We start from the raw sequence: 24,667 nt of genomic DNA, 5'->3' as shown, positions 1-24,667 counted from the left end.
AAATACCGTCCTCTCCATGCCAAACACCAAGGAAGCTGAGACTGCGGACATAATGGGGTAGACAGTGGTCTTTGCTGCGCATGTTTTCCAAATGGAAAACGGGGGCAAAAATGACCAATTTTGCAACACTATGGCCCGCGTCCCAAGGATGCCTGAAAAACATCCGATGCCATATTGGCGGCCGCCTAAAACAGGTCACTTGCATATTCCAATGAGGGGCCTTACACCTGTTTTAGGTCCCCTCCGAGGAACTGGGCTGCCCTGCTCGGACCTGCTCTGCTCATGTTTACCGATCGTATGGAAAAACGGGCACTGCGCAATGCAATTTCTAGACCATAAAAATCATTATATAGAGCTGCTGAATGTGATTCCACTCTAAAAGCATTGGCCCCGCCAAGATACCCCCAGCATGTTGTGGCCCAGCGCCAGATTAATGTTGTGTCTGCTCCACTATAATAACTGATGTGGCGCAATGGCCCAGAATCCTACATGCCAGGCTAAACTGACCACTCACACTGGAGAATCTGGCTTCCTCTGACACTGTGGGGTGTGGAAACATAACGCACGATGCACCTGCCCAGCCACAGTGGAACTATTGAGAGCAGAGCACAATACATGACGTGCAACTGATACAACATGGCTGATGTGAATAAGGCAACATTATTTATACACTTCACTCATACCAGAAAGTTCGTATAACCAAGGAAGGCTCGCAAGTGTATCTGGTATGGGAAATGTAAATGTTTTACTGGTGCGATAGGGAGTGCTCTTCCAAAACAAGGTGATGGCATGTTGTTAGGACACTGAGGGGAGCATGATCATTTTGCTTAACTCACGTAATACCTGATCAACAGTTTACTTAGTAGTTACAAGGCACAACTAAATGGGAATGCATCTCATTCCTTAATGTTAGTTTTCCTGACAATTACATAATTGTGCCCCAGAAATAAAATGGAATTTATTAAAAGAAAACAGTCATTTTAAACAAAGAAAGTAGATTTTATTGGATAAATGCTATGAGTTTCCACTCCCTCTGTGCCCAAATTCCCAATCAATGCGGGCAAAGCTTAGCATTGGAAGTGCAAATCCGCAAAAGATTACCCCGTGTAAATTTTTGAAACTACAAACAGTACTGTTGTCTAAAATCTGCACTATTATACTTCATTAAACAAGAGTGATCTCATAAATGGGCTCAGTTTTATTTTCAACAGTGCATGCAAATGAGCAGATTTCATCTGCATTTCTTTGATGCGTTCCAGGGTATTGTGACAAAAAGCAACTGATTACTGGACTTTTCCTCTATCACTGGAGCTGCTAATATGTGTCAACAATGCTTCACTTGATTGGGTATCACAAGCCCTGTTTTATAGTATACATAGTGCTGCCCTTTATACATTCTGTGAAGTCGCATGTTAATCACACAACTCCATTCAAGCCCAGTACTTCAGTAAGTTGATCATTTTAATATCATTCTCCATCCAAGTTACCCGCAGCAGATCCGTCCATCATTAAAAGCTATTTTCAATATCTTTTCAATGGACTCCCTTATGAACACCCACAGCCAGCAGTCAGCTATGTGCTTACAGATTTGGAACAATCAAATTATTATGCATTTCAAAATCTTTCTCAACAGTGAAATAACCTTAACATAATCGCGAATAATGGTTGGTTTATCCTACATTTACGAATTCTGAATAAGAAATTTGAATAAATCAGTATTGACGGATAAAAGGTTTTATTTGACACATTGTCTGACTGCTCGTATCTCTACCAGATGTTGTTACTATGGCGTCATTTCCAACAATGAATATTCTATTGAATCGTGTTGTGGAAGAAAAAGGCATTGTTTGAGGGAAGAATTACTGCCGGCTGTGCCAAGATCATGCATATTTTTATTTCTTGTAATTTTTCTTGTGATTCAATATAGGAATTAATTCCCTGCTCCTTTTCCTCCTGAATATGGTGACTAAATATGGGTTTGAATCCACTGCAGGTAATGGACCCCAAGTACTTCATGCAAATGGCCATTCATTGTGTATGAACCAGGACAGCAAAAGTCACAGAACCCAATCCAGCCTTCACTTAGTGTCCAGACATGTTCAGCTCCAAAAGGAGTCACTGGCTTGTGATCAGGAATCGGAACACTAATGGACCAGATTTTGATGTCAAAATAACAGTGAGGCTAATGGCGCTCTCTATTATTTATGCGTAAATGGTACAGCAATTTCAGGTAGGGACAGATGCGTGGTTAAACACCAATATCCAAAAGTTGCTGTCCGAATTGCGCCGTTCTGCCGTTAGCTTCGCGAAAACGGCATCTCGCTGTCTGCTCACCATTGAAATGCATTGAATGGCGTCAAGTTGCTGTATTTGTGCAGTAGATACGAACTAAACTCGCCACAGAAAGTTAAGTCTTGTCCATTTCAAACATAAGTACCCTTTTAATAACGTGATAATTGTTAATTATTGCCAATCAACCTCTGGCACTGAAACTTAACTATTGCAAGTCTCATTCTTTCAGGTATTAATTGTTAGAGATTTTTAAAATGTCAAATTTAAAATTTACAATTTTTTTAACTTTTCCTTTCTGTCTCTTTTTTTCTCTCTTTTAATCCAATCTTTCTTTCCCTCCTTATTTCTCTTTCTGTACCTGATTTCACATCGAATTCACCCACTCTAATTTACACTTCCTTCTCAGTGCTTCCGCTGCTTATTTCTCAATCCTTTAATCTGTTTGGTTAAGGAGATACCCTGTTGATTGCCCTGTTCACTCAGGTCCCAGATGCCCTGTTTTCCCCTTTGCACCGTTACCAGCTCGCACTTTCAGCAACTTAGTGGGCAAAAATGTTTTGAGCTGAAGGGTGCAGGGCAAGTCTAACTAACGGCAGACGCTGTTAGATGCCCTGCTACAGCAAAATCTGGCCCAATGTATTTTTCTTCTCCCCATCCTAGAGATGTTTAGATCCAGTTTAGCATTACCCCTCTCTCTGCGTCACCCTGGCTGGGATCAGTTAACTCAGTGCAGTATAGCCCCAAATCCAGGACAGGACCCAAAACTGGGTCTTTCTTAGCCTGTATGGCTCAGCACATTTATGAATTTCTATTAGAATTAGGAAATTTGAATAAACCCATTGAGACTTTGGAGTCTGTGCCATACTAATATATGTAGGGCTGGCTATCTTTGGCTTGTTTGTCCAATTGATACCAATAATCTCCTGCCTGGCATCTCTCCTTGCACCCTCCAAAAACTTAAGCTCATCCAAAACTCTGCTACCCGTATCCTAACTCGCACCAAGTCCCGTTCACCAACAACACGGTTTTCGATGACCTACATTGGTTCTCGGTCCGGCAATGCATCGATTTAAAAAAAAAATTGTCATCCTGGTTTTAAAAACCCCTCCATGACCTTGCCCCTCCCTATCTCTGTGACCTCCTCCAGACCTCCTCCAATTTTTGCCACTTGTGCATCCCCGATTTTCTTCGCTCCACCATTGGTGGCCGTGCCTTCAGCTGCCTAGGCCCTAAGTTCTGGAATTCCCTCCCTAAACCTCTCCGCCTCTCTACCTCTCTCTCCTCCTTTAAGACACTCCTTAAAACCTACCTCTTTGACCAAGCATTTGGTTACCTGTCCTAATATCTCCTTATGTGGCTCATATCAAAAATTGTTTGATAACATTCCTGTGAAGCATCTTGGGATGTTTTACTACGTTAAAGGTGATATATAAATGCAAGTTGTTGGTGTTTTTGTTGTTGATACATCCAAGTACTCATTTGGCTAGTATGAAACCATCACTGTCGGGTAGGTCAGGAGTGGAAATCATAGAATTGTAGAACATTACAGCACAGAAGGCGGCCATTTGGCCCATCGTGTCCATGCCGGCCAAAGAAGAGCTATCCAGGATAATCCCACTTTACAGCTCTTGGTCCGTAGCCCTGTAGGTTACGGCACTTCAAGTGCACATCCAAGTACTTTTTAAATGAATTGAGAGTTTCTGCCTCTACCACCCTTTCAGGCAGTGAGTTCCAGACCACCACCACCCTCTGGGTGAAAAAAATTCTCCTCCGCTCCCCTCTAATCCGTCTACCAATTACTTTAAATCTATGTCCCCTGGTCACTGACCTCTCTGCTAATTGAAATAGGTCCTCCCTATCCATTGTATCTAGACCCGTCATAATTTTATATACCTCAATTAAATCTCCTCTCAGCCTCCTTTGATCCAAAGAAAACAACCCCAGCCTATCCAATCTTTTCTCATAGCTCAAATTCTCCAGCCCTGGCAACATCCTCGTAAATCTCCTCTGTACCCTCTCTAGTGCAATCACATCTTTCCTGTAATTTGATGATCAGAACTGTATGCAGAACTCAAGCTGTGGCCTAACTTGTGTTTTATACAGTCCTAGTATAACCTCTTTGCTCTTATATTCTATGCTTCGGCTAATAAAGGAAAGTATCCCGTATGCCTTTTTAACCACCTTATCTACCTGTCCTGCTACCTTCAGGGATATGTGGACGTGCACTCCAAGGCCCCTTTGTTCCTTTAGACCTCTCAGTATCCTCCCATTTATTGTGTACTCCCTTGCCTTGTTTGCCCTCCCCAAATGCATTACCTCACACTTCTCTGGATTGAATTCCATTTGCCACTTTTCTGCCCACCTGACCAGTCCATTGATATCTTCCTGCAGTCTACAGCTTTCCTCCTCACTATCAACCACACGGCCAATTTTTGTATCATCTGCAAACTTCTTGATCAAGCCCTCCACATTCAAGTCCAAATCATTAATATAGACCACAAAAAGCAAGGGACCTAGTGCTGAGCCTTGCGGCACCTCACTGGAAACAGCCTTCCAGTCGCAAAAACACCCATCAACCGTTACCCTTTGCTTCCTGCCACTGAGCCAATTTTGGATCTAACTTGCCACTTTCCTTTGCATCCCATGGGCTTTTACTTTTTTGACCAGTCTGCCATGTGGGACCTTGTCAAAAGCCTTGCTGAAATCCATGTACTCTACATCAAATGCATTACCCTCATCGACACTCCTTGTTACCTGTTCAAAAAATTCAATCAAGTTAGTCAGACACGACCTTCCCTTAACAAATCCATGCTGACGGTCCTTGATTAACCCATGCCTTTGTAAATGACGATTTATGCTGTCCCTCAGAATGGATTCCAATAATTTGCCCACCACTGAGATTAGACTGACTGGCCTATAATTACTCGGGCTATCTCTTTCTCCCTTTTTAAACAATGGTACAACATTAGCATTTCTCCAATCCTCCAGCACCACGCCTGCAGCCAGGGAGGATTGGAAAATGATGATCAGAGCCTCTGCTATTTCCTCCCTTGCTTCTCTTAGCAGCCTGGGATATATTTCATCTGGGCCTGGCGATTTATCTACTTTCAAAGATGCTAAACTCCTTAATACTTCCTCTCTCACTATGTTTATCCCATTCAATATTTCACACTCCTCCTCCTTAACTACAATCTCTGCATCGTCCCCCTTTTTTGTGAAGACAGACACAAAGTATTCATTAAGAACCATACCCTCATCTTCCGCCTCCACACATAGGTTACCTTTTTGGTCTCTAATAGGCCCTACTCTTTCCTTAGTTATCCTCTTGCTCTTTATGTATTTATGAAACATTTTTAGGTTTTCCTTAATTTTACTTGCCAGTATTTTTTCATGCCCTCTTTTTGCTTTCCTAATTTCCTTTTTAATTTCACCCCTGTACTTTCTATACGCTTCTAGGCTTTCTGCTGTATTGAGCTCTCGGTGTCTGACATAAGCTTCCCTCTTTTTGCCTTATCTTACCCTGTATGCTCCTTGTCATCCAGGGGGCTCTAGCTATGGCAGACCCAACCTTTTTCTTTGTGGGGACATGTTTACTCTGAACCCCTTGAATCTCCCCCTTGAATGTCTCCCACTGCTCTGACACTGATTTACCTTCAAGTAGCTGTTTCCAGTCCACTTTTGCTAAATCACTTCTCAGCTTAGTAAAATTGGTCTTTCCCCAGTCTAGAACTTTTATCCCTGTTCTATCTCTGTACTTTTCCATAACTATGCTAAATCTAACTGAATTATGATCACTACCACCAAAATGCTCTCCCAGTCATAGGGCTCAATTTTGAAATGAAGCCGGGAAGGGGGCAGGTGATCAATTTGAGGTCGAGAAACCCATTTGTACGGGTTTCCCGGAAGTCCTTACGATTTGGACGTAAGGACGTCTTTTGTTTTATTTGTCGGTTTCCCGTCCGACTGACCGGCTGATTGACAGGAGGGGTCTGCAATGGGGGGTGGGGAGGGGGGTCGGTGCAGGTAGATTTGATGGGTCTGGGGGAAGCACTCCTGCTCCTCCGGGCCCACAAGCTGTGCCTTTCTAGGCACTTATCTGCAGTCTCGGGCCTTCTCGCCTCCTTTCACGAGGCGTAAAACAGAAGGCCCGGGAATCCTGGCCCCGGCCCCCCTCCCCGGCCCCCCTCCCCGGGGTTGAAATTGGGAATTAGTTAAAAATGAAGGCCTGAAGCCTCCTTGATAGGTTTTAAGGCTCGACCCGCCTCCTGGGAGCGGGTTGGCCGCCCGCCCTGGTGAAAACCAGGAATGGGTGGGTTCGAGGCGGTTTGGGGGCGGGTCTGAAATGGTGGCAATTTTCAATGGCCGCCCACCCTTAACCCACCTGTTTTTTACTTTTAAAATCAAGCCCATACTCCTTCCACCTGCCCATCTTCATTCCCTAAAATTAAATCCAGAACTGCCCCCACTATTGTTGGGCTTGCTATGTACTGGCTAAAAAAGTTCTCCTGAATGCAATTTAAGAATTCTGTGCCTTTTGCACTGATTGTATCCCAGTTAATATTAGGGTAGTTGAAATCCCCTACTATTACTGCCCTATAGTTTCCCCGTCAGTAACCATTGTCCTATATATTCATTTTGTCATTTCTGGTAAATAAATTTTAATGATGCCTAGAATTTACTGGAAAAATAATGGCGAGTTTAATGCTCACGCTGTTATTAGTGTGTAAATAACCTAACAATTTGTGGTGAGGAAGATTTGTGCCATTTCGCCATTAATCTCCCAAAAACGGGAGCTTGCCGTCAACCTCCCCGTGAGCGTATAGGAATTGCTGCATTTCCGCTGTTAAAACGAATTAGGCCTGGTACTTAACAGCCTAAGTTTTTTTTTTATATATTCGTTCACGGGATGTGGGCGTCGCTGGCAAGGCCGGCATTTATTGCCCATCCCTAATTGCCCTCGAGAAGGTGGTGGTGAGCCGCCTTCTTGAACCGCTGCAGTCCGTGTGGTGACGGTTCTCCCACAGTGCTGTTAGGAAGGGAGTTCCAGGATTTTGACCCAGCGACAATGAAGGAACGGCGATATATTTCCAAGTCGGGATGGTGTGTGACTTGGAGGGGAACGTGCAGGTGGTGTTGTTCCCATGCGCCTGCTGCTCTTGTCCTTCTAGGTGGTAGAGGTCGCGGGTTTGGGAGGTGCTGTCGAAGAAGCCTTGGCGAGTTGCTGCAGTGCATCCTGTGGATGGTGCACACTGCAGCCACAGTGCACCGGTGGTGAAGGGAGTGAATGTTTAGGGTGGTGGATGGGGTGCCAATCAAGCGGGCTGCTTTATCTTGGATGGTGTCGAGCTTCTTGAGTGTTGTTGGAGCTGCACTCATCCAGGCGAGTGGAGAGTATTCCATCACACTCCTGACTTGTGCCTTGTAGATGGTGGAAAGGCTTTGGGGAGTCAGGAGGTGAGTCACTCGCCGCAGAATACCCAGCCTCTGACCTGCTCTTGTAGCCACAGTTTTTATATGGCTGGTCCAGTTAAGTTTCTGGTCAATGGTAACCCCCAGGATGTTGATGGTGGGGGATTCGGCGATGGTAATGCCGTTGAATGTCAAGGGGAGGTGGTTAGATTCTCTCTTGTTGGAGATGGTCATTGCCTGGCACTTATCTGGTGCGAATGTTACTTGCCACTTATCAGCCCAAGCCTGGATGTTGTCCAGGTCTTGCTGCATGCAGGCTCGGACTGCTTCATTATCTGAGGGGTTGCGAATGGAACTGAACACTGTGCAGTCATCAGCGAACATCCCCATTTCTGACCTTATGATGGAGGGAAGGTCATTGATGAAGCAGCTGAAGATGGTTGGGCCTAGGACACTGCCCTGAGGAACTCCTGCAGCAATGTCCTGGGGCTGAGATGATTGGCCTCCAACAACCACTAAGTACCTTTTTAATGACCAGATTTATCTTTCTACAATGCCAATCAACCTCTCTGGCACAGAAAGGGAACAAATGAAACTGTGGAGTCTCATTCCTGCAGGTAGTAAATTGTTCTTGAGGTTTTAAAAATTTGAAATTTTTAAATTTTTTCTTACTTTTTTTTTCTGTCTCTTTTTCCTTTCTCTCTTAATCTAATCTTTCTTTACTTCTCTTTCTGTATCTAATTGGACTCTGATTCACCCTAATTCCTTTTCCGTTTCTTTCTTTGTCCTTCAATCTCGTTGAACCCGTCATTCACCATGGTCCCAGATTCCTCGTTATCAGCTGGCACTTCCGACAATTTACGGTGCAAAAGTTTTTTGAGCTGAAGGGTGAGGGAAAAAGTCTAACTGATGGGGCACGCCGCTAATGGCCCCTCTCCAGCAAATTCTGGGCCAAAATTGTCAAAATCTTGGTCAAAATGGGGGCCTAATAGGGAATTAAGTTAAAAGGTTCGTCCTTCCCCTCCTCCCCAAAAAAAAGAATTTATCAGTAAAGTTATAAAGAAATGCATTTAGGAACATTGGAACTGAATTAATGCATTTAAAAGATAATTGAGTTTCACAACTATACTGTAATAAACTTCTGTAAGAGGGTTTCAAGTGATATGTCTGTACTTCCCTCTGTTTTTGCAGATGGTTCATGCATGTAATTGATAGTGAAGATGTGATATGTGTACAGTTAGAGGATTTCTGTATACAGGGTTAGATTACGGGGTCAAACCCCATTCCACAGACTTCAGCACATACTCCAAGTTGACCCTCCGCGTTTCCTATGTTACGACAGTGACTACTCTTCAAAAGTACTTAATTGGCTGTGAAGTGCTTTGGGACATCTTGAAGTCATGAAAGGTGCTATATAAATTCAAGTTCTTCTATTGTATCGCACTTTACAAAAATGCTCGGGTCCTGATATTACAGTTTGATATTAGTCTGCAAATCTTTAACAGGTTCTTCTGAAATTGCTCTCTGCACTAATTCAGCAGAGGTATTAATCTGTTAACATAAGAACATAAGAAATAGGAGCAGGAGTAGACCATACGGCCCTTCAAGCTTGCTCCGCCATTCAATAAGATCATGGCTGATCTTTGACCTCAACTCCACTTTCCCTCCCGATCCCCATATCCCTTGATTCCCATTGAATCCAAAATCTATCAACTTCAGTCTTGAACATACGCAACGACTAAGCATCCACAGCCCTCTGAGGTAGAGAATTCCAAAGATTCACCACCATCTGAGTGAAGAAATATCTCCTTATCTCAGTCCTAAATCACCTACCACTTATCCTGAGACTGGACTCTCCAGCCAGGCGACACAGCCTCTCTACATCTACCCTGACAAGCCCTCTAAGAATTTTATACGTTTCAATGAGATCACCTCTCATTCTTCTAAACTCCAGAGAACATAGGCCCATTCTACTCAATCTCTCCTCATAGGACAACCCTCTCATCCTAGGAATCAATCTAGTGAACCTTTGTCGCACCGCATCTTAAGCAAGTATAACTGTCCTTAGATAAGGAGACCAAAACTGTACAAGTACTCCAGATGTGGTCTCACCAAAGCCCTGTATAATTGTGACAAGACTTCTTAATTGCTTGCTGTACCTGAATGTTAACTTTCTGTGTTTCGTGGACAAGGACACCCAAATTTCTCTGAACACCAACATTTATTAATTTCTCATCGTTTAAAAAAATATTCTGTTTTTCTATTCTTCCTACCAAAGTGAATAACCTCACATTTCCCCACATTATATCCCTTTGCAGACTCTTTGTGTCCTCCTCACAGCTTACTTTCCCACCTAGCTTTGTATCGTCAGCAAACCTGGATACATTACACTCGGTCCCTTCATCTAAGTCATTTATATAGATTGTAAGTAGCTGAGGCCCAAGCATTGATCCTTGTGGCACCCACCAGTAACAGCCTGCCAACATGAAAATGACCCATTTATTCCTACTCTCTGTTTTCTGTCTGTTAACCAATCCTCTAACCATGCTAATATATTACCCCCAAACCCCATGAGCCCTTATCTTGTGTAACAACCTTTTATGTGACACCTTATCGAATGCCTTTTGAAAATCCAAATATACTACATCCATTGGCTTCACTTTATCTATCCTGCTAGTTACATCCTCAAAAAATTCTAATAGAATTGTCAAACACTATTTCCCTTTCATTAAACCATGTTGACTCTGCCTAATCATATTATGATTTTCTAAGTGTCCTGTTACCAGTTCCTTAATAATGGATTCCAGCATTTTCCCAACGATTGAGGTCAGGCTAACTGGCCTGTAGTTCCCTCTCCCTCCTTTCTTGAATAGCGGGGTTACATTTGCTACCTTCCAATCCACTGGGACTGTTCTAGAATCTAGGGAATTTTGGAAGATCACAACCAATAATAGTACCTGTGCTAAAATAAGAGAGAGGACGCATTGTGTTTTTTGCCAGTGTTTTCAAAGTGCAACTGTTGATCTCACAGGGATATTTGAGTAATTTCCTTTTTTCTTCATTTTCCTGTCTCCTGTGAGGGTGAGCACATGGCCTTTCATTCTTCCTGCAGCCAGAAGCCAGGGAGATGCTCTCTCCTGCTGGGTTCAGTAATAAATGTTTTTAAGATTTGTTTTTGGTTCAGAGTTTGTCATCTTACATGATCCTTAATTGATCTCCCGACTCCCTCCGATCCCATGGGGTGGGTTAGGTTAAAATCGGGGATAATAATGGGTTAAAGTCCTACTCCACAGGCAAAATCTAGGCTGACCCTCCAGTGCAGTACTGAGGGAGTGCTGCACTGTTGGAGATGCCGTCTTTCCGATGAGATGTTAAACCGAGGCGCCTTCTACCCTCTCAGATGGACGTAAAAGATCCCATGGGAATATTTCGAAGAAGAGTAGGGAAGTTATCCCCGGTGTCCTGGCCAATATTTATCCCTCAACCAACATCATTATAAAAACAAATTATCTGGTCATTATCTCATTGATGTTTGAGGGACCTTGCTGTGCGTAAATTGGCTGCCATGTTTCCAACAGTGACTACACTTCAAAAATTACTTAATTGGCTGTAAAGCATGGGGTCATGAAAGGCGCTACATAAATGCAAATTAATTCATTCTTTCTTTCTAATGTTTGGAAATGTTCTCTTGAGTTTTGTGGAAATAGAACATTTATCTCAAGGGAATGTCTCTCCTCTTGATAGCATCTCACTGCCTATCTTCACCATTAATGGCATCACTGGCATTCAAAACCATCAGTGCAGCCTTAGTTGCTTCTCTGTTACACACTGCCAGCACAGTTCTGTTATGAGTCCGCTCACATCGCTCCAGGACTGCTGATAGAGTATCCTATAAGAGAGATTTAGGCTAAACAGATGGGACTGAACAGCAACTCTCTGAGCAGCTTTGCTTTCAGAGAACACTCCATGATGACTGTGTATGATTCCTCAGTTATACTGAGACCCATTGCCATAATCCTTGTTTATTAGAGACAGATTACTGGAGTTGCCATGGGTGTGCTCAGCTTGAGCTTGAATCAGAGCTGAAATAAAACTATCCTCTGCGGTGTGTCTAGTCAATGTTGGCACTGATTCAGCATCTGTAATTCAGGCGGGTGTACTGGTCATCAGAGATAACCCAGCTAATGATACGCTGCATAGCCAGAGCCCAAATTCAGTGCTGTGTGCAGACGTGCACTTATACAGCCTGTTACAAAATATTCATTAGCCATGTTAATCACTTTGTCAAATCAGCAAGTACCCAACATGAACCTGGTACGGTTCACAGATCCTCCCCTTATTGACATTGAAGTCATTGAGATTTTCACGGTAGCTCATGACCCATTACTGTCATCTACAATGGACATTCAATTCCTTGGAGAATAGATTGCAGATTTTATTGCTGTGCAAACTTGCAACCAATGGCTTTCCAATTCTTAAGCCTTTTGTGAGAATGTCATTGGGCACCAAGGACACAGGACGCACTGAAAGTTGACCTCCATGTTGAGGGTCCCTGCCGCAGCCAATGGGCCAAAGAACCAGAGAGGCAGCTCCCACATCAAGCTGGAGCTTGTTTGCTGTTAGTTGGACTTTATGCAAACTGGCAGCTGCCTTTGTCTACAAAACAACAATGAGTGCACTTCAGAAAGAAATCCTTTGGTTGCAAAGCATCTTGGAATATCCTAAAGATGTGATAAGGTGTTATATAAGTGCAAGTTCTTTCTTATGGATGTTCTTCTAAAGTGCTGCTTCGTCCAGTTTTAGGAATGATTAGACTTTTATAAAGTTTAATGTTGCCTCATGAAATATCTAGTCAAGTGTGCTGAGACATCAAAGATGCTGTGCAAAAACTCAATAACGTTTCATCTTCAAGACAACATACTGGGCAAATTATATATTAAATGGTTGCTAAGCAGATAAACAGTTTGATTCTTATACCGGTGGAATGATTCTGGATCTCAAAGGCAAACTTATTCAACTCTAATGATTCCAGCATCGCATCCCCTTCCTGTGTAACAATGTTTTAAAAACACTGGCCCAGATTCTGGCCCAGGCTCCGACGGGAAGGTAATTCATAATCACCACTTCAAATTTTGGGGATTATTGTGGATGCAAAAATTTTTTTTTTCCGAATTAAAGGGTCGGGAGAACGTATTGTGGTGAAAGTAAGCTCAGGCCAGGCTAAGTAAATGCTGCCAAATTCGTCTGACGTGGGCATGATACTCAGGTGGGGATCAGCGGCTCCACACCAATTGCTTCAGCTCAGACTTCACCTCATTATGTTCAACTATTGCAGTTCTGCTGCCATTCGAACAGTAACGGTAATAATAATAATCATCATTACGACTGATGCAGGAGACTTAAAAATTCTCATCCTTGTTTTCAAATCCCTGTGTGGCCTCGTCCCTCCCTATCTATGTAACCTCCTCCAGCCCTACAACCCTTCGAGATCTCTATGCTCCTCCAATTCTGGCCTCTTGTGCATCCCCAATTTCCATTACTCCACCATTGGCGGCGTGCCTTCAGCATCCTAGGCCCTAAGTTCTGGAATTCCCTCCCTAAACCTTTCAGTCTCTCTGCCTCTCTCTCCTCCTTTAAGACGCTCCTTAAAACCTACCTTTTGATCACCTGTCCTAATATCTCCTCATGTGGCTCGGTGTCAAATTTTATTTGATAATCACTCCTGTAAAGTACCTTGGGACATTTTACTCCGTTAAAGGCTCTATATAAATGCAAGTTGTTGTTGTTGAGATCCAGCGTGGCTCGGCTGGACAGTATCTCCTCCTGAACACAGGCAAGGCGTGCGGCAAAAAGCATTCAGCTAATTAAGACAGCAGAGCCTGAGGCTGTTCACTAGTTAGAAGACAAAGACAACGCAAAGACAGCTACTTTAAAAATGCTACATAAAGCATTCCAGGTGTGAGAGAGAAGCTTGATTCTCAGCTGCGCAAATATCCAGAGACAAATTTGAAAGCATCATGTATTTCCCCCTTGTATCTCATTACTCAAGCTCCAACAGCCAAAACATTTGTAGACCTGACTGAAGCATCATTATAAAGTCATTTACACTCAGTAGAGACATTCATTTGAAAACTCAATAAACTACGCTCTTGTCAAAGAGGGAATGATTAACAACTAAGCTATTAGCTGCAATTATATTCAGCAATCTCAATTCCGTTCTTACTGGGTGTGAGCCCACAGCACAAAAACAGCCCATAATTTCACAATCTCATTGAGGGTTACAAGAATTCCTGGTGTAGAGAATGGAAGAATATGCATAAGAGGAGTAGGGAATATTATTGTCAAGTTGGGGGTAGGAGAGATTCCTAGGACTTTCCTCAGAGTTAGAGTTTTCTGCTGCACTTGAAGTTATGGTGGTGAAGTGGGAACAGCTGGGAGGTAATTCCTGTCCATTGGTGGGGTAGAGCAGAGTGAGCATTATTTTGTCAGACCTAGCCTGGGAGCACACAATGTTAGCTGCCTAGAATTGAAAAAAGCATTCTGTTACCCAGCACTATACCAGAATATTACAGAGCCAGTCCAATTAAAGTTAATGGTAGAAATAAGAAACTGCTATTCAGCATCACTGTAAATGGTACTCAGTTTCACTGTGGAACTCACCTGAGACTCGAATTCTTGACTTTCTTTCTATACCAGGCCTACCATTTCATACGTTCCTCAGTGTTTACCACATTGTGCTTACCTGGCACTTTAACAGATGGCTTAAAAATATCGCAAGATGTCAACTGGGGCCAAAGTAAGTGACTGGTTAAAATTTTACAATTGTCAGGATGGTTTCTGGTGTTTGAGAGTTTAAAACACCAACAGATTCATCAGAACAGTGACACAGGGTTATTAAACAGAGAGACACAGTGAGATAGACAGGGTTATTAAACAGAGGGATACAGTGAGATAGACAGGGTTATTAAACAGAGGGATACAGTGAGATAGACAGGGTTATTAAACAGAGGAATACAGTGAGATAGACAGGGTTATTAAACAGAGGGATACAGTGAGATAGACAGGGTTATTAAACAGAGAGACACAGTGAAATAGACAGGGTTATTAAACAGAGAGATACAGTGAGATAGACAGGGTTATTAAACAGAGAGACACAGTGAGATGGACAGGTTTATTAAACAGAGAGATACAGTGAGATAGACAGGTTTATTAAACAGAGGAATACAGTGAGATATACTAGGTTATTAAATAGAGATACAGTGCGATGGACTGGGTTATTAAAACAGAGGAATACAGTGAAATAGACTGGGTTATTAAACAGAGGGATACAGTGCGATGGACTGGGTTATTAAACAGAGGAATACAGTGAGGTAGACTGGGTTATTAAACAGAGGAATACAGTGAGGTAGACTACGCTTTGAAATGTTGTGAAAGGAACGAGATGAATGCAAGTTCTTTATTTCTTAGCATCCCTGCCTTGTCATCTGCCTCCCAACCATCATAAACCTCCTTCAGACCTCCTTCTTGGACAGCGCATTTACTCACTTTCTCATCCTCTTCCCTTTTCTCCTGCTATCAAATGTCTTGTATAGTACTCTGAGATGTCTCTTTGTGCATAATAAGTGATATAGAAATGTAAGTTGTTGTTGAGACCAAAGTGGTGATTCCAAGAATCTACACCATCCAACGTGTTGTGTGGCACTGTCACCGTGCTCAATGGGATAGATTCAGAACAGATCCAGCAGCTCAAAGCTGGGCATCCATGAGGCGCTGTGGGCCATCAGCAGCAGCAGAATTGTATTCCAGCACAATCTGTAACCTCATGGCCCGGCATATTCTTCACTCTACCATTACCAACAAGCCAGGGGATCAATCCTGGTTCAATGAGGAGTGTAGAAGAGCATGCCAGGAGCAGCAACAGGCGTACCTAAATATTGGGTGCCAACCTGGTGAAGCTACAACACTTGGCTACATGCATGTTAAACAGCGGAAGCAACATGCTATAGACAGAGCTAAGCGATTCCACAACCAACAGATCAGATCAAAGCTCTGCAGTCCTGCCACATCCAGTCGTGAATGGTGGTTAACAATTAAACAACTAACGGGAGGAGGAGGCTCTGTGAACATCCCCATCCTCAATGATGGCGGAGTCCAGCACGTGAGTGCAAAAGACAAGGCTGAAGAGTTTGCAACCATCTTCAGCCAGAAGTGCCGAGTGGATGATCCATCTTGGCCTCCTCCCGATATCCCCACCATCACAAAAGCCAGTCTTCAGCCAATTCGATTCTCTCCATGTGATATCAAGAAACGGCTGAGTGCACTGGATACAGCAAAGGCTATGGGCCCCGACAACATCCCGGCTGTAGTGCTGAAGACTTGTGCTCCAGAACTAGCTGCGCCTCTAGCCAAACTGTTCCAGTACAGCTACAACACTGGCATCTACCCGACAATGTGGAAAATTGCCCAGGTATGTCCTGTCCACAAAAAGCAGGACAAATCCAATCCAGCCAATTACCACCCCATCAGTCTACACTCAATCATCAGCAAAGTGATGGAAGGTGTCGTCGACAGTGCTATCAAGCGGCACTTACTCACCAATAACCTGCTCACCGATGCTCAGTTTGGGTTCCGCCAGGACCACTCGGCTCCTGGCCTCATTACAGCCTTGGTCCAAACATGGACAAAAGAGCTGAATTCCAGAGGTGAGGTAAGAGTGACTGCCCTTGACATCAAGACAGCATTTGACCGAGTGTGGCACCAAGGAGCCCTAGTAAAATTGAAGTCAATGGGAATCAGGGGGAAAACTCTCCAGTGGCTGGAGTCATACCTAGCACAAAGGATGATGGAAGTGGTTGTTGGAGGCCAATCATCTCAGCCCCAGGGCATTGCTGCAGGAGTTCCTCGGGGCAGTGTCCTAGGCCCAACCATCTTCAGCTGCTTCATCAATGACCTTCCCTCCATCATAAGGTCAGGAATGGGGATGTTCGCTGATGATTGCACAGTGTTCAGTTCCATTCGCAACCCCTCAAATAATGAAGCAGTCCGAGCCCGCATGCTGCAAGACCTGGACAACATCCAGGCTTGGGCTCATAAGTGGCAAGTAACATTGGTGCCAGGCAATGACCATCTCCAACAAGAGAGAGTCTAACCACCTCCCCTTGACATTCAACGGCATTACCATCGTCGAATCCCCCACCATCAATATCCTGGGGGTCACCATTGACCAGAAACTTAACTGGACCAGCCACATAAATACTGTGGCTACAAGAACAGGTCAGAGGCTGGGTATTCTGTGGCAAGTGACTCACCTCCTGACTCCCCAAAGCCTTTCCGCCATCTACAAGGCACAAGTCAGGAGTGTGATGGAATACTCTCCACTTGCCTGGATGAGTGCAGCTCCAACAACACTCAAGAAGCTCGACACCATCCAGGACAAAGCAGCCCGCTTGATTGGCACCCCATCCACAACCCTAAACATTCACTCCCTTCACCACCGGTGCACTGTGGCTGCAGTGTGTACCATCCACAGGATACACTGCAGCAACTCGCCAAGGCTTCTTCGACAGCACCTCCCAAACCTGCGATCTCTACCACCTAGAAGGACAAGGGCAGCAGGCACATGGGAACAACATCACCTGCACGTTCCCCTCCAAGTCACACATCACCTCGACTTGGAAATATATCACTGTTCCTTCATCGTCGCTGGGTCAAAATCCTGGAACTCTCTTCTTAACAACACTGTGGGGAACCTTCACACATGGACTGCAGCGGTTCAAGAAGGCGGCTCACCACCACCTTCTCAAGGGCAATTAGAGATGGGCAATAATTGCCGGCCTCGCCAGCGACGGCCACATCCCATGAACAAATAAAAAAAATGTTAAACCAAAATAAATAAGCTGAATAAAGTGAGTCTGCTCCTCAAGTGTAAATCAGACAAGCATTATTGATCACAACTAGCTCTATCTGTCTCTCACTCATTCTTCTGGTTCAAGTGGCAGTTCATTACTAAAACATAGAATTGCAGTCACAAACATACATACATTGCTGATGTTGTTTGTTAAATTCAAAAATTTTAACAACACCTGAAAGGGTGGTGGAAGCAGATTCAATAGTAACTTTCAAGAGGGAATTGGATATATACTTGAAAAGGAAAAAATTACAGAGCTATGGGGAAAGAGTAGGGGATTGGAACCAATTGGACAGCTTTTTCAGAGTTGGTACAGGCACGATGGGCCGAATAGCCTCCTCCTGTGCTTTATGATTTTATGAATATACCACACACTGAGTTCAGGGGCGTGTTCACCATCCTGATCACATAAAACACAGGTTCTTTGAAATACAGCAGCACTTGGTGTATATACTCTTAAATTCTCACCTCGCTCACCACAACATATAACTTAGCCTGTGCTTGTCACTGTAATCAGTGTTAGTGCAACATTTATACCCTGTTAGTGCTTTGGGAATGGTCAACAACTGCTCAGCTCAATAGATATTTCAAGACTGCAACTCCCCACAGAGCACTGGGTAATTTATTTTACTATGAATGTGTGTACATGATTGCCATTTCTCATGTTAAACCTACATCGCGCTAGAGGGGGATTCATCACATGAAAACAAAGGGATTTTACTCCAGACTAGTAACTTCTGTGTAACCACCAGCTGCAGAGGACAGGAATGGCAAAGGTACAGTTCAAGGAGATGGATGATCAACATACTTAGCTTTAGCTTCTGCGTCTTCATAGGCTTTGTTGGAAACATCTTCTAGGCCTCCGATCAGGTGTTTGAATGAGCTGTAACAGTCAGAATACAGCTTTTAGCAAATCCACATTCTTACCGAACAATGTAAACTGAAAAAAGGAAGGACACGAGTCAATCCAATCAGAGCGAACACACGGCAGGAATGTAATATACTGCTCCTCCAACATGTAATATCAGGACAATCTGACTGACACACACACACACACGTGCACACACCCACAGTCAATCTTCACTTCTTGAAATGGATGTATTTTTAACCAGCATTTAAATTTTTAACAATGAAAAATACTTTGCCTGTCCAGCCTACCAAAGGCCTTTAAAACCCACATGTTCTGTGTCTGTACTTGCACTATCAACAAGTCCAGAGCAGTCAGATCCTACAGACACAGGCAGGTCTCAGTAGGCTGATATAAACTGGCATTGGGACCGGTTCTGGGGGAGGTGGGACCTGTACAAGTCGGATGAGTTGAAACTCAACAGAGCTGGGATGAATGTCCTCGTGGGGAGGTTCAGCAGTATCTGGGAGAGACAGATAGCACTAGAGTAAGAAATAATACAGTATTAGGTGGGGTCAGACAAAGAGAGAATACAAGAAAGTCTAAGATGGTGCACGTCTGTAGACGCATGAAGCGTGGTAAATAAGGTTGGTGAGTTGCAAGCGCAAATAGCCACATGGAGTATGATGCTGTGGCAATAACGGAGATCTGGCTCAAAAAAGGGCAGGATTGTGCAATAAATATTCCTGGATACAAAGTGTTCAGGAAAGATAGGGAAGGAAAGAAAGGAGGGGTGATGGCAGTATTGATTAAGGAGAATATTGCAGTGCTGGAGGGAGAGGATGTCCTGGAGGGGTCAAGGACAGAATCTATTTGTTTAGAGTTAAGAAGCAATAGAGGTGCCATTACACTATTGGATGTATTCTACAGGCCACCGACTAGTGGGAAGGATATAGAGGAGCAAATTTGCAGGGAAATTACAGAGAGGTGCAACAGCCATAAAGTAGTGATAATGAGGGACTCCAATTATCCTAATACAGACTGGGATAGTGTAAAGGGCAGTGAGGGGGAAGAATTTCTGAAGTGTGTTCAGGAGAACTTCCTTGATCTCTCCGTTTCTGGCCCAATGAGGAAGGAGGCATTGCTGGATTTGGTTCTGGGGAATGAGGTGTGTCAAGTGGAGTAAGTATCAGTGGGGGAACATTTAGGGAACAGTGATCATAGTATTATAAGGTTTAGATTAGCTATGGAAAAGGACAAGGAGCAATCTAGAGTAAAAATACTTAATTGGAGGAGGGCCAATTTCAGTGGGTTGAGAACAGATCTGGCCTGGGTAAATTGGAATCAAAGATTGGCAGGCAAAACTGTAATAGAACAATGGGCGGCCTTTAAAGAGGAGATGGTTCGGGTACAGTCTAGGTACATTCCCACAAGGGGAAAGGTAGGGCAACCAAAGCCAGAGCACTCTGGATGACGAAAGAGATAGATAGTAGGCTGGTAAGAGGAGGGGTGGGGCCGATAAAGGAGATCCACTCATGGAGGCAGAGGGGATGGCTGAGGTACTAAATGAGTACTCTGCGTCTGTCTTTACCAAGGAAGAAGATGCTGCCAGAGTCTCAGTAAAGGAAGATGTAATTGAGATACTGGATGGACTAAACATTGTTAGGAAGAGGTACTAGAAAGGCTAGCTGTACTTAAAGTAGATAAGTCACCCGGTCCGGATGGGATGCATCCTAGGTTGCTAAGGGTAGTAAGGGTGGAAATTGCGGAGGTACTGGCCACAATCTTCCAAACATCCGTAGATATGGGGGTGGTGCCAGAGGACTGGAGAATTGCAAATGTTACACCCTTGTTCAAAAAAGGGTGTGAGGATAAACCCAGCAACTATAGGCCAGTCAGTTTAACCTCAGTGGTTGGGAAACTTTTAGAAACGATAATCCGGGACAGAATTAACAGTCACTTGGACGAGGGTGGATTGATGAGGGAAAGCCACCACGGATTTGTTAAAGGCAAATCGTGTTAACTAAGCTGATATAGTTTTTATCGAGGTAACAAAGAGGGTAGATGAGGGCAACGCATTTGATGTGGTGTATGTAGGCTTTCAAAAGGCGTTTGATAAAGTGCCGCATGGTCGGCTTATCATCAAGAATGTGGCCCTTGGAATAAAGGGGGCCGGAGCAACATGGATACAGAATTGGCTAAGTGACAGGAAACAGGGAGTAATGGTGAATGGTTGTTTTTCGGACTGGAGGGAGGTGTACAGTGGTGTTCCCCAGGGGTTGGTGCTGGGATCACTGCTTTTTTTGATATATATTATTGACTTGGACTTGGGTGTGCAGGGTACAATTTCAAAATTTGCAGATGACACAAAACTTGGAAGGGTAGTAAACAGTGAGGAGGATAGTGATAGACTTCAAGAGGATATAGACAGGCTGGTGGCATGGGCGGACAGATGGTAGATGAAATTTAAGGCAGAAAAATGCAAAGTGATACATTTCGAGGAGAGGCAATAAAAATTAGAGGGCACAACTCTAAAAAGGGTACAGGAACAGAGAGATCTGGGGGTTTCTGTGCACAAATCGTTGAAGGTGGCAGGGCAGGTTGAGAAAGCGGTAAATAAAGCATACGGGATCCTGGGCTTTATAAATAGAGGCATAGAGTACAAAAGTATGGAAGTCATGATGAACCTTTATAAAGCACTGGTTCAGCCACAACTGGAGTATTGTGTCCAGTTCTGGGCATCGCACTTTAGGAAAGATGTGAAGGCCTTAGAGAGGGTGCAGAAGAGATTTACCAGAATGATTCCAGGGATGAGGGACTTTAGTTATGTGGATAGACTGGAGAAGTTCGGGTTGTTCTCCTTGGAACAGAGAAGGTTGAGAGGAGATTTGATAGAGGTATTCAAAATCATGAAGGGTCTAGGCAGAGTAGATAGAAAGAAACTGTTCCCAATGGTGGAAGGGTCAAGAACCAGAAGACATAGATTTAAGATGATTGGCAAAAGAACCAAAGGTGACAAGAGGAAAAACTTTTTTACACAGCGAGTGGTTAGAATCTGGAATGCACTGCCTGAGGGGGTGGTGGAGGCAGATTCAATCATGGCCTTCAAAAGGGAAACTGGATAAGTAGTTGAAAGGAAAAAATGTGCAGGACTACGGGGAAAGGGCGGGGGATTGGGACCAGCTGGATTGTTCTTGCATAGAGCTGGTGCAGACTCGACGGGCCGAATGGCCTCCTTCCGTGCTGTAAGCTTTCTATGATTCTAGTAAGATGAAGCAGAAAAAGGAGCCTATGACAAATGTCAGGTTGATAATTCAAGTGAGAACCAGGCTGAATATAGAAAGTTCAGAGGGGAAATGGAAAAGGAAATAAGAGGGGCAAAGAAAGAGTATGAGAATAGACTGGCAACTAACATAAAAGGGAATCCAAAAGTCTTCTATAGGCATATAAATAGTAAACGGGTAGTAAGAGGAGGCGTGGGGCTAATTAGGGACCAAAAAGGAGACCTACTCATGGAGGCAAAGGGCATGGCTAAGGTACTAAATTAGTACTATGCATCTGACTTTACCAAGGAAGAAAATGCTGCCAAAATCACAATAAAAGAAGAGGTAATTGAGATACTGGATGGGCTAAAAATTGACAAAGAAGTGGTAGTAGAATGTTTGGCTGTACTTAAAGTAGATAAGTCACCAGGTCCGGATGGGATGTATCCTAGGTTGCTGAGGGAAGTAAGGGTGGAAATTGCAGAGATACTGGCCATAATCTTCCAATCATCCTTAGATATGGGGGTGGTGCCAGAGGACTGGAGAATTGCAAATGTTACACCCTTGTTCAAAAAAGGGTGTAAGGATAAACCTTGCAACTACAGGCCAGTCAGTTTAACCTCGGTGGTGGGGAAATTTTTAGTAACGATAATCCGGGACAAAATTAATAGTCACTTGGACAAGTGTGGATTAATAACAGAAAGCCAGCACTGATTTGTTAAAGGCAAATCGTGTTTAACTAACTTGGTTGAGTTTTTTGAAGAGGTAACAGAGAGGGTTGACGAGGGCAATGCGGTTGATGTGGTGTATATGGACTTCCAAAAGGTGTTTGATAAAGTGCCACATAATAGGCTTGTCAGCAAAATTGAAGCCCATGGAATAAAAGGGGCAGTGGCAGCATGGATACAAATTTGGCTAAGTGACAGGAAATAGAGAGTACTGGTGAACGGTTGTTTTTTGGACTGAAGGAAGGTATACAGTGATGTTCCCCAGGGGTCAGTACGAGGACCACTGCTTTTCTTAATATGTATTAATGACTTAGCCGCAGGTGTACAGGGCACAATTTCAAAATTTGCAGATGACACAAAACTCGGAAGTGTAGTCAACAGTGAGAAGGATAGTGATAGACTTCAAGAGGATGTAGACAGGCTGGTGGAATGGGCGGACGAAATTTAACGCAGAGAAGTGTGAGGTGATACATTTTGGCAGGAAGAATGAGGAGAGGCAATATAAATGAAATGGTACAATTCTAAAGGGGGTGCAGGAACAGAGAGACCTGGGAGTATATGTGCACAGGTCGTTGAAGGGGGAGGGCAGGTTGAGAAAGCGGTTAGAAAAGCAAGGAGGTTATGATGAACCTTTATAAAACACTGGTTCGGCCACAATTGGAGTATTGTATCCAATTGTGGGCACTGCGCTTTAGGGAGGATATGAAGGCCTTAGAGAGGGTGCAGAAAAGATTTACTCGAATGGTTCCAGGGATGAGGGACTCCAGTTACTGGAGAAGCTGGGGTTGTTCTCCTTAGAGCATAGAAGGTTGAGAGGAGATTTGAAAGAGGTGTTCAAAATCATGATGGGTCTAGACAGAGTAGATAGAAAGAAACTGTTCCCAGTGGTGGAAGGGTTGAGAAGCAGAGGACACAGATTTAAGGTGATTGGCAAAAGAACCAATGGTGACATGAGGAAAAACGTTTTTATGCGGTGAGTGGTTATGATCTGGAATGCACTGCCTGAGGGGGTGGTGGAGGCAGATTCACTCATGGCATTCAAAAGGGAATTGGATAAATAGTTGAAGGAAAAAATTTGCAGGGCTACGGGGAAAGGGCGGGTGAGTGGAACTAGCTGGATTGCTCTTGCAGAGAGCTGGCATGGGCTCGACAGGCCGAATGGCAGCCTCCTGTGCTGTAACCATTCTATGATTCTATATTCAGTAAGGTTTCCTTTGGAAAAGGGGAAAGCAGGGAGTGAGAGCCGATCACCACGTATACCAGACCTCCACAAGGGTGGTTGCAGAACTAGTGGAACTCAATTCACTTGAAATAACCTGAGATTATTTTGTTTGGGACATTTGGTGACCTAAAAGCCTTACAGTGTGAGGCAATGCCCAAGGTGCAGTTAATTATCTGCTAAATGGATTTGGATAACACATTGATCTGAAGTAATGTAGCTGTCACCTTGCAACTAACTTATGCCTTCGCCTCTCCCCTCTGCCTCATCGTACTGGGTCTCTACAGCGTTTTTCCAACTGAATGAGGACTGACTTTACAAATTGACCAGGGGAAAATCAATTTATCTGGAAGAAAATACTGACCAGGTTTCAGAGCTGTTAATCAGTTCTTGGACTGCACCAAACCTCATATGTTTATGAAGAGCCTTTGTCCCATCTGATGGCTGACCTCTGCCACGTAAAATGGTACGGAGAACTAACGTTGCAGTTCCCTAAGTGCTAATTATTTCCATTTTCCCATGCATCAGTGCGCAGCACACTGCACTGCACTTATTGAAGTCAGCCGAATTAAGCTCACCGGAAATCTCCGATCTTAAACGTAGAAATATTCCACATGCAATGACTGGTGACTTTCAGCAGCTCTGCATGGATATGGTCTGATCAGACTGGTGTTGGATACGTACCTGTGGACTCAGGCCTTACAGGAGTTATGGGCACAGCTGAGCATTAATAACGCCACAGCACTAATCCCAAGGCAGTCTTTCTTTTTCATGTACATCTTCCCTGCTTTACTATAGTATCCGATTTATGCCACCCGAAGCCAGAACTGTGCCAGTATTTACTAAAAATAAATTCTATTGAAAAAGGTCAGACTTTTGTTCTCTGGCGACAGTCCTGTACTTATTTAAAGAGTGAGTAAGTCTTTCAGAATCCCTTTGCAGAAAAATCAGTTTCAAAGAATTCTAATCAACAGGAACACTGTATGGTTTACTTTTTTTAAT

The 24,667-nt window shown here is 43.8% G+C and overlaps 1 protein-coding gene across 4 annotated transcripts in view; it reads right to left on the bottom strand.

Annotated features, from left to right (window-relative positions):
• The window catches only part of prkg1b (protein kinase cGMP-dependent 1b), a 609,599-nt gene that overhangs the window by 80,837 nt on the left and 504,095 nt on the right, over positions 1 to 24,667 (bottom strand). For all 4 annotated transcript variants that reach the window (XM_068002574.1, XM_068002575.1, XM_068002572.1 and 1 more), the window contains exon 9: positions 18,417 to 18,491. In XM_068002574.1, coding sequence (XP_067858675.1) covers positions 18,417 to 18,491 — 75 coding nt within the window. The remainder of the gene's footprint in view (positions 1 to 18,416; positions 18,492 to 24,667) is intronic.

Source organism: Heptranchias perlo, chromosome 21 (assembly GCF_035084215.1).
Source record: "Heptranchias perlo isolate sHepPer1 chromosome 21, sHepPer1.hap1, whole genome shotgun sequence".
Taxonomy (NCBI): Eukaryota; Metazoa; Chordata; class Chondrichthyes; order Hexanchiformes; family Hexanchidae; genus Heptranchias; species Heptranchias perlo.
The sequence above is the reverse complement of the archived record's forward strand: the minus strand, read 5'-3'. Positions and strand labels throughout refer to the sequence as shown.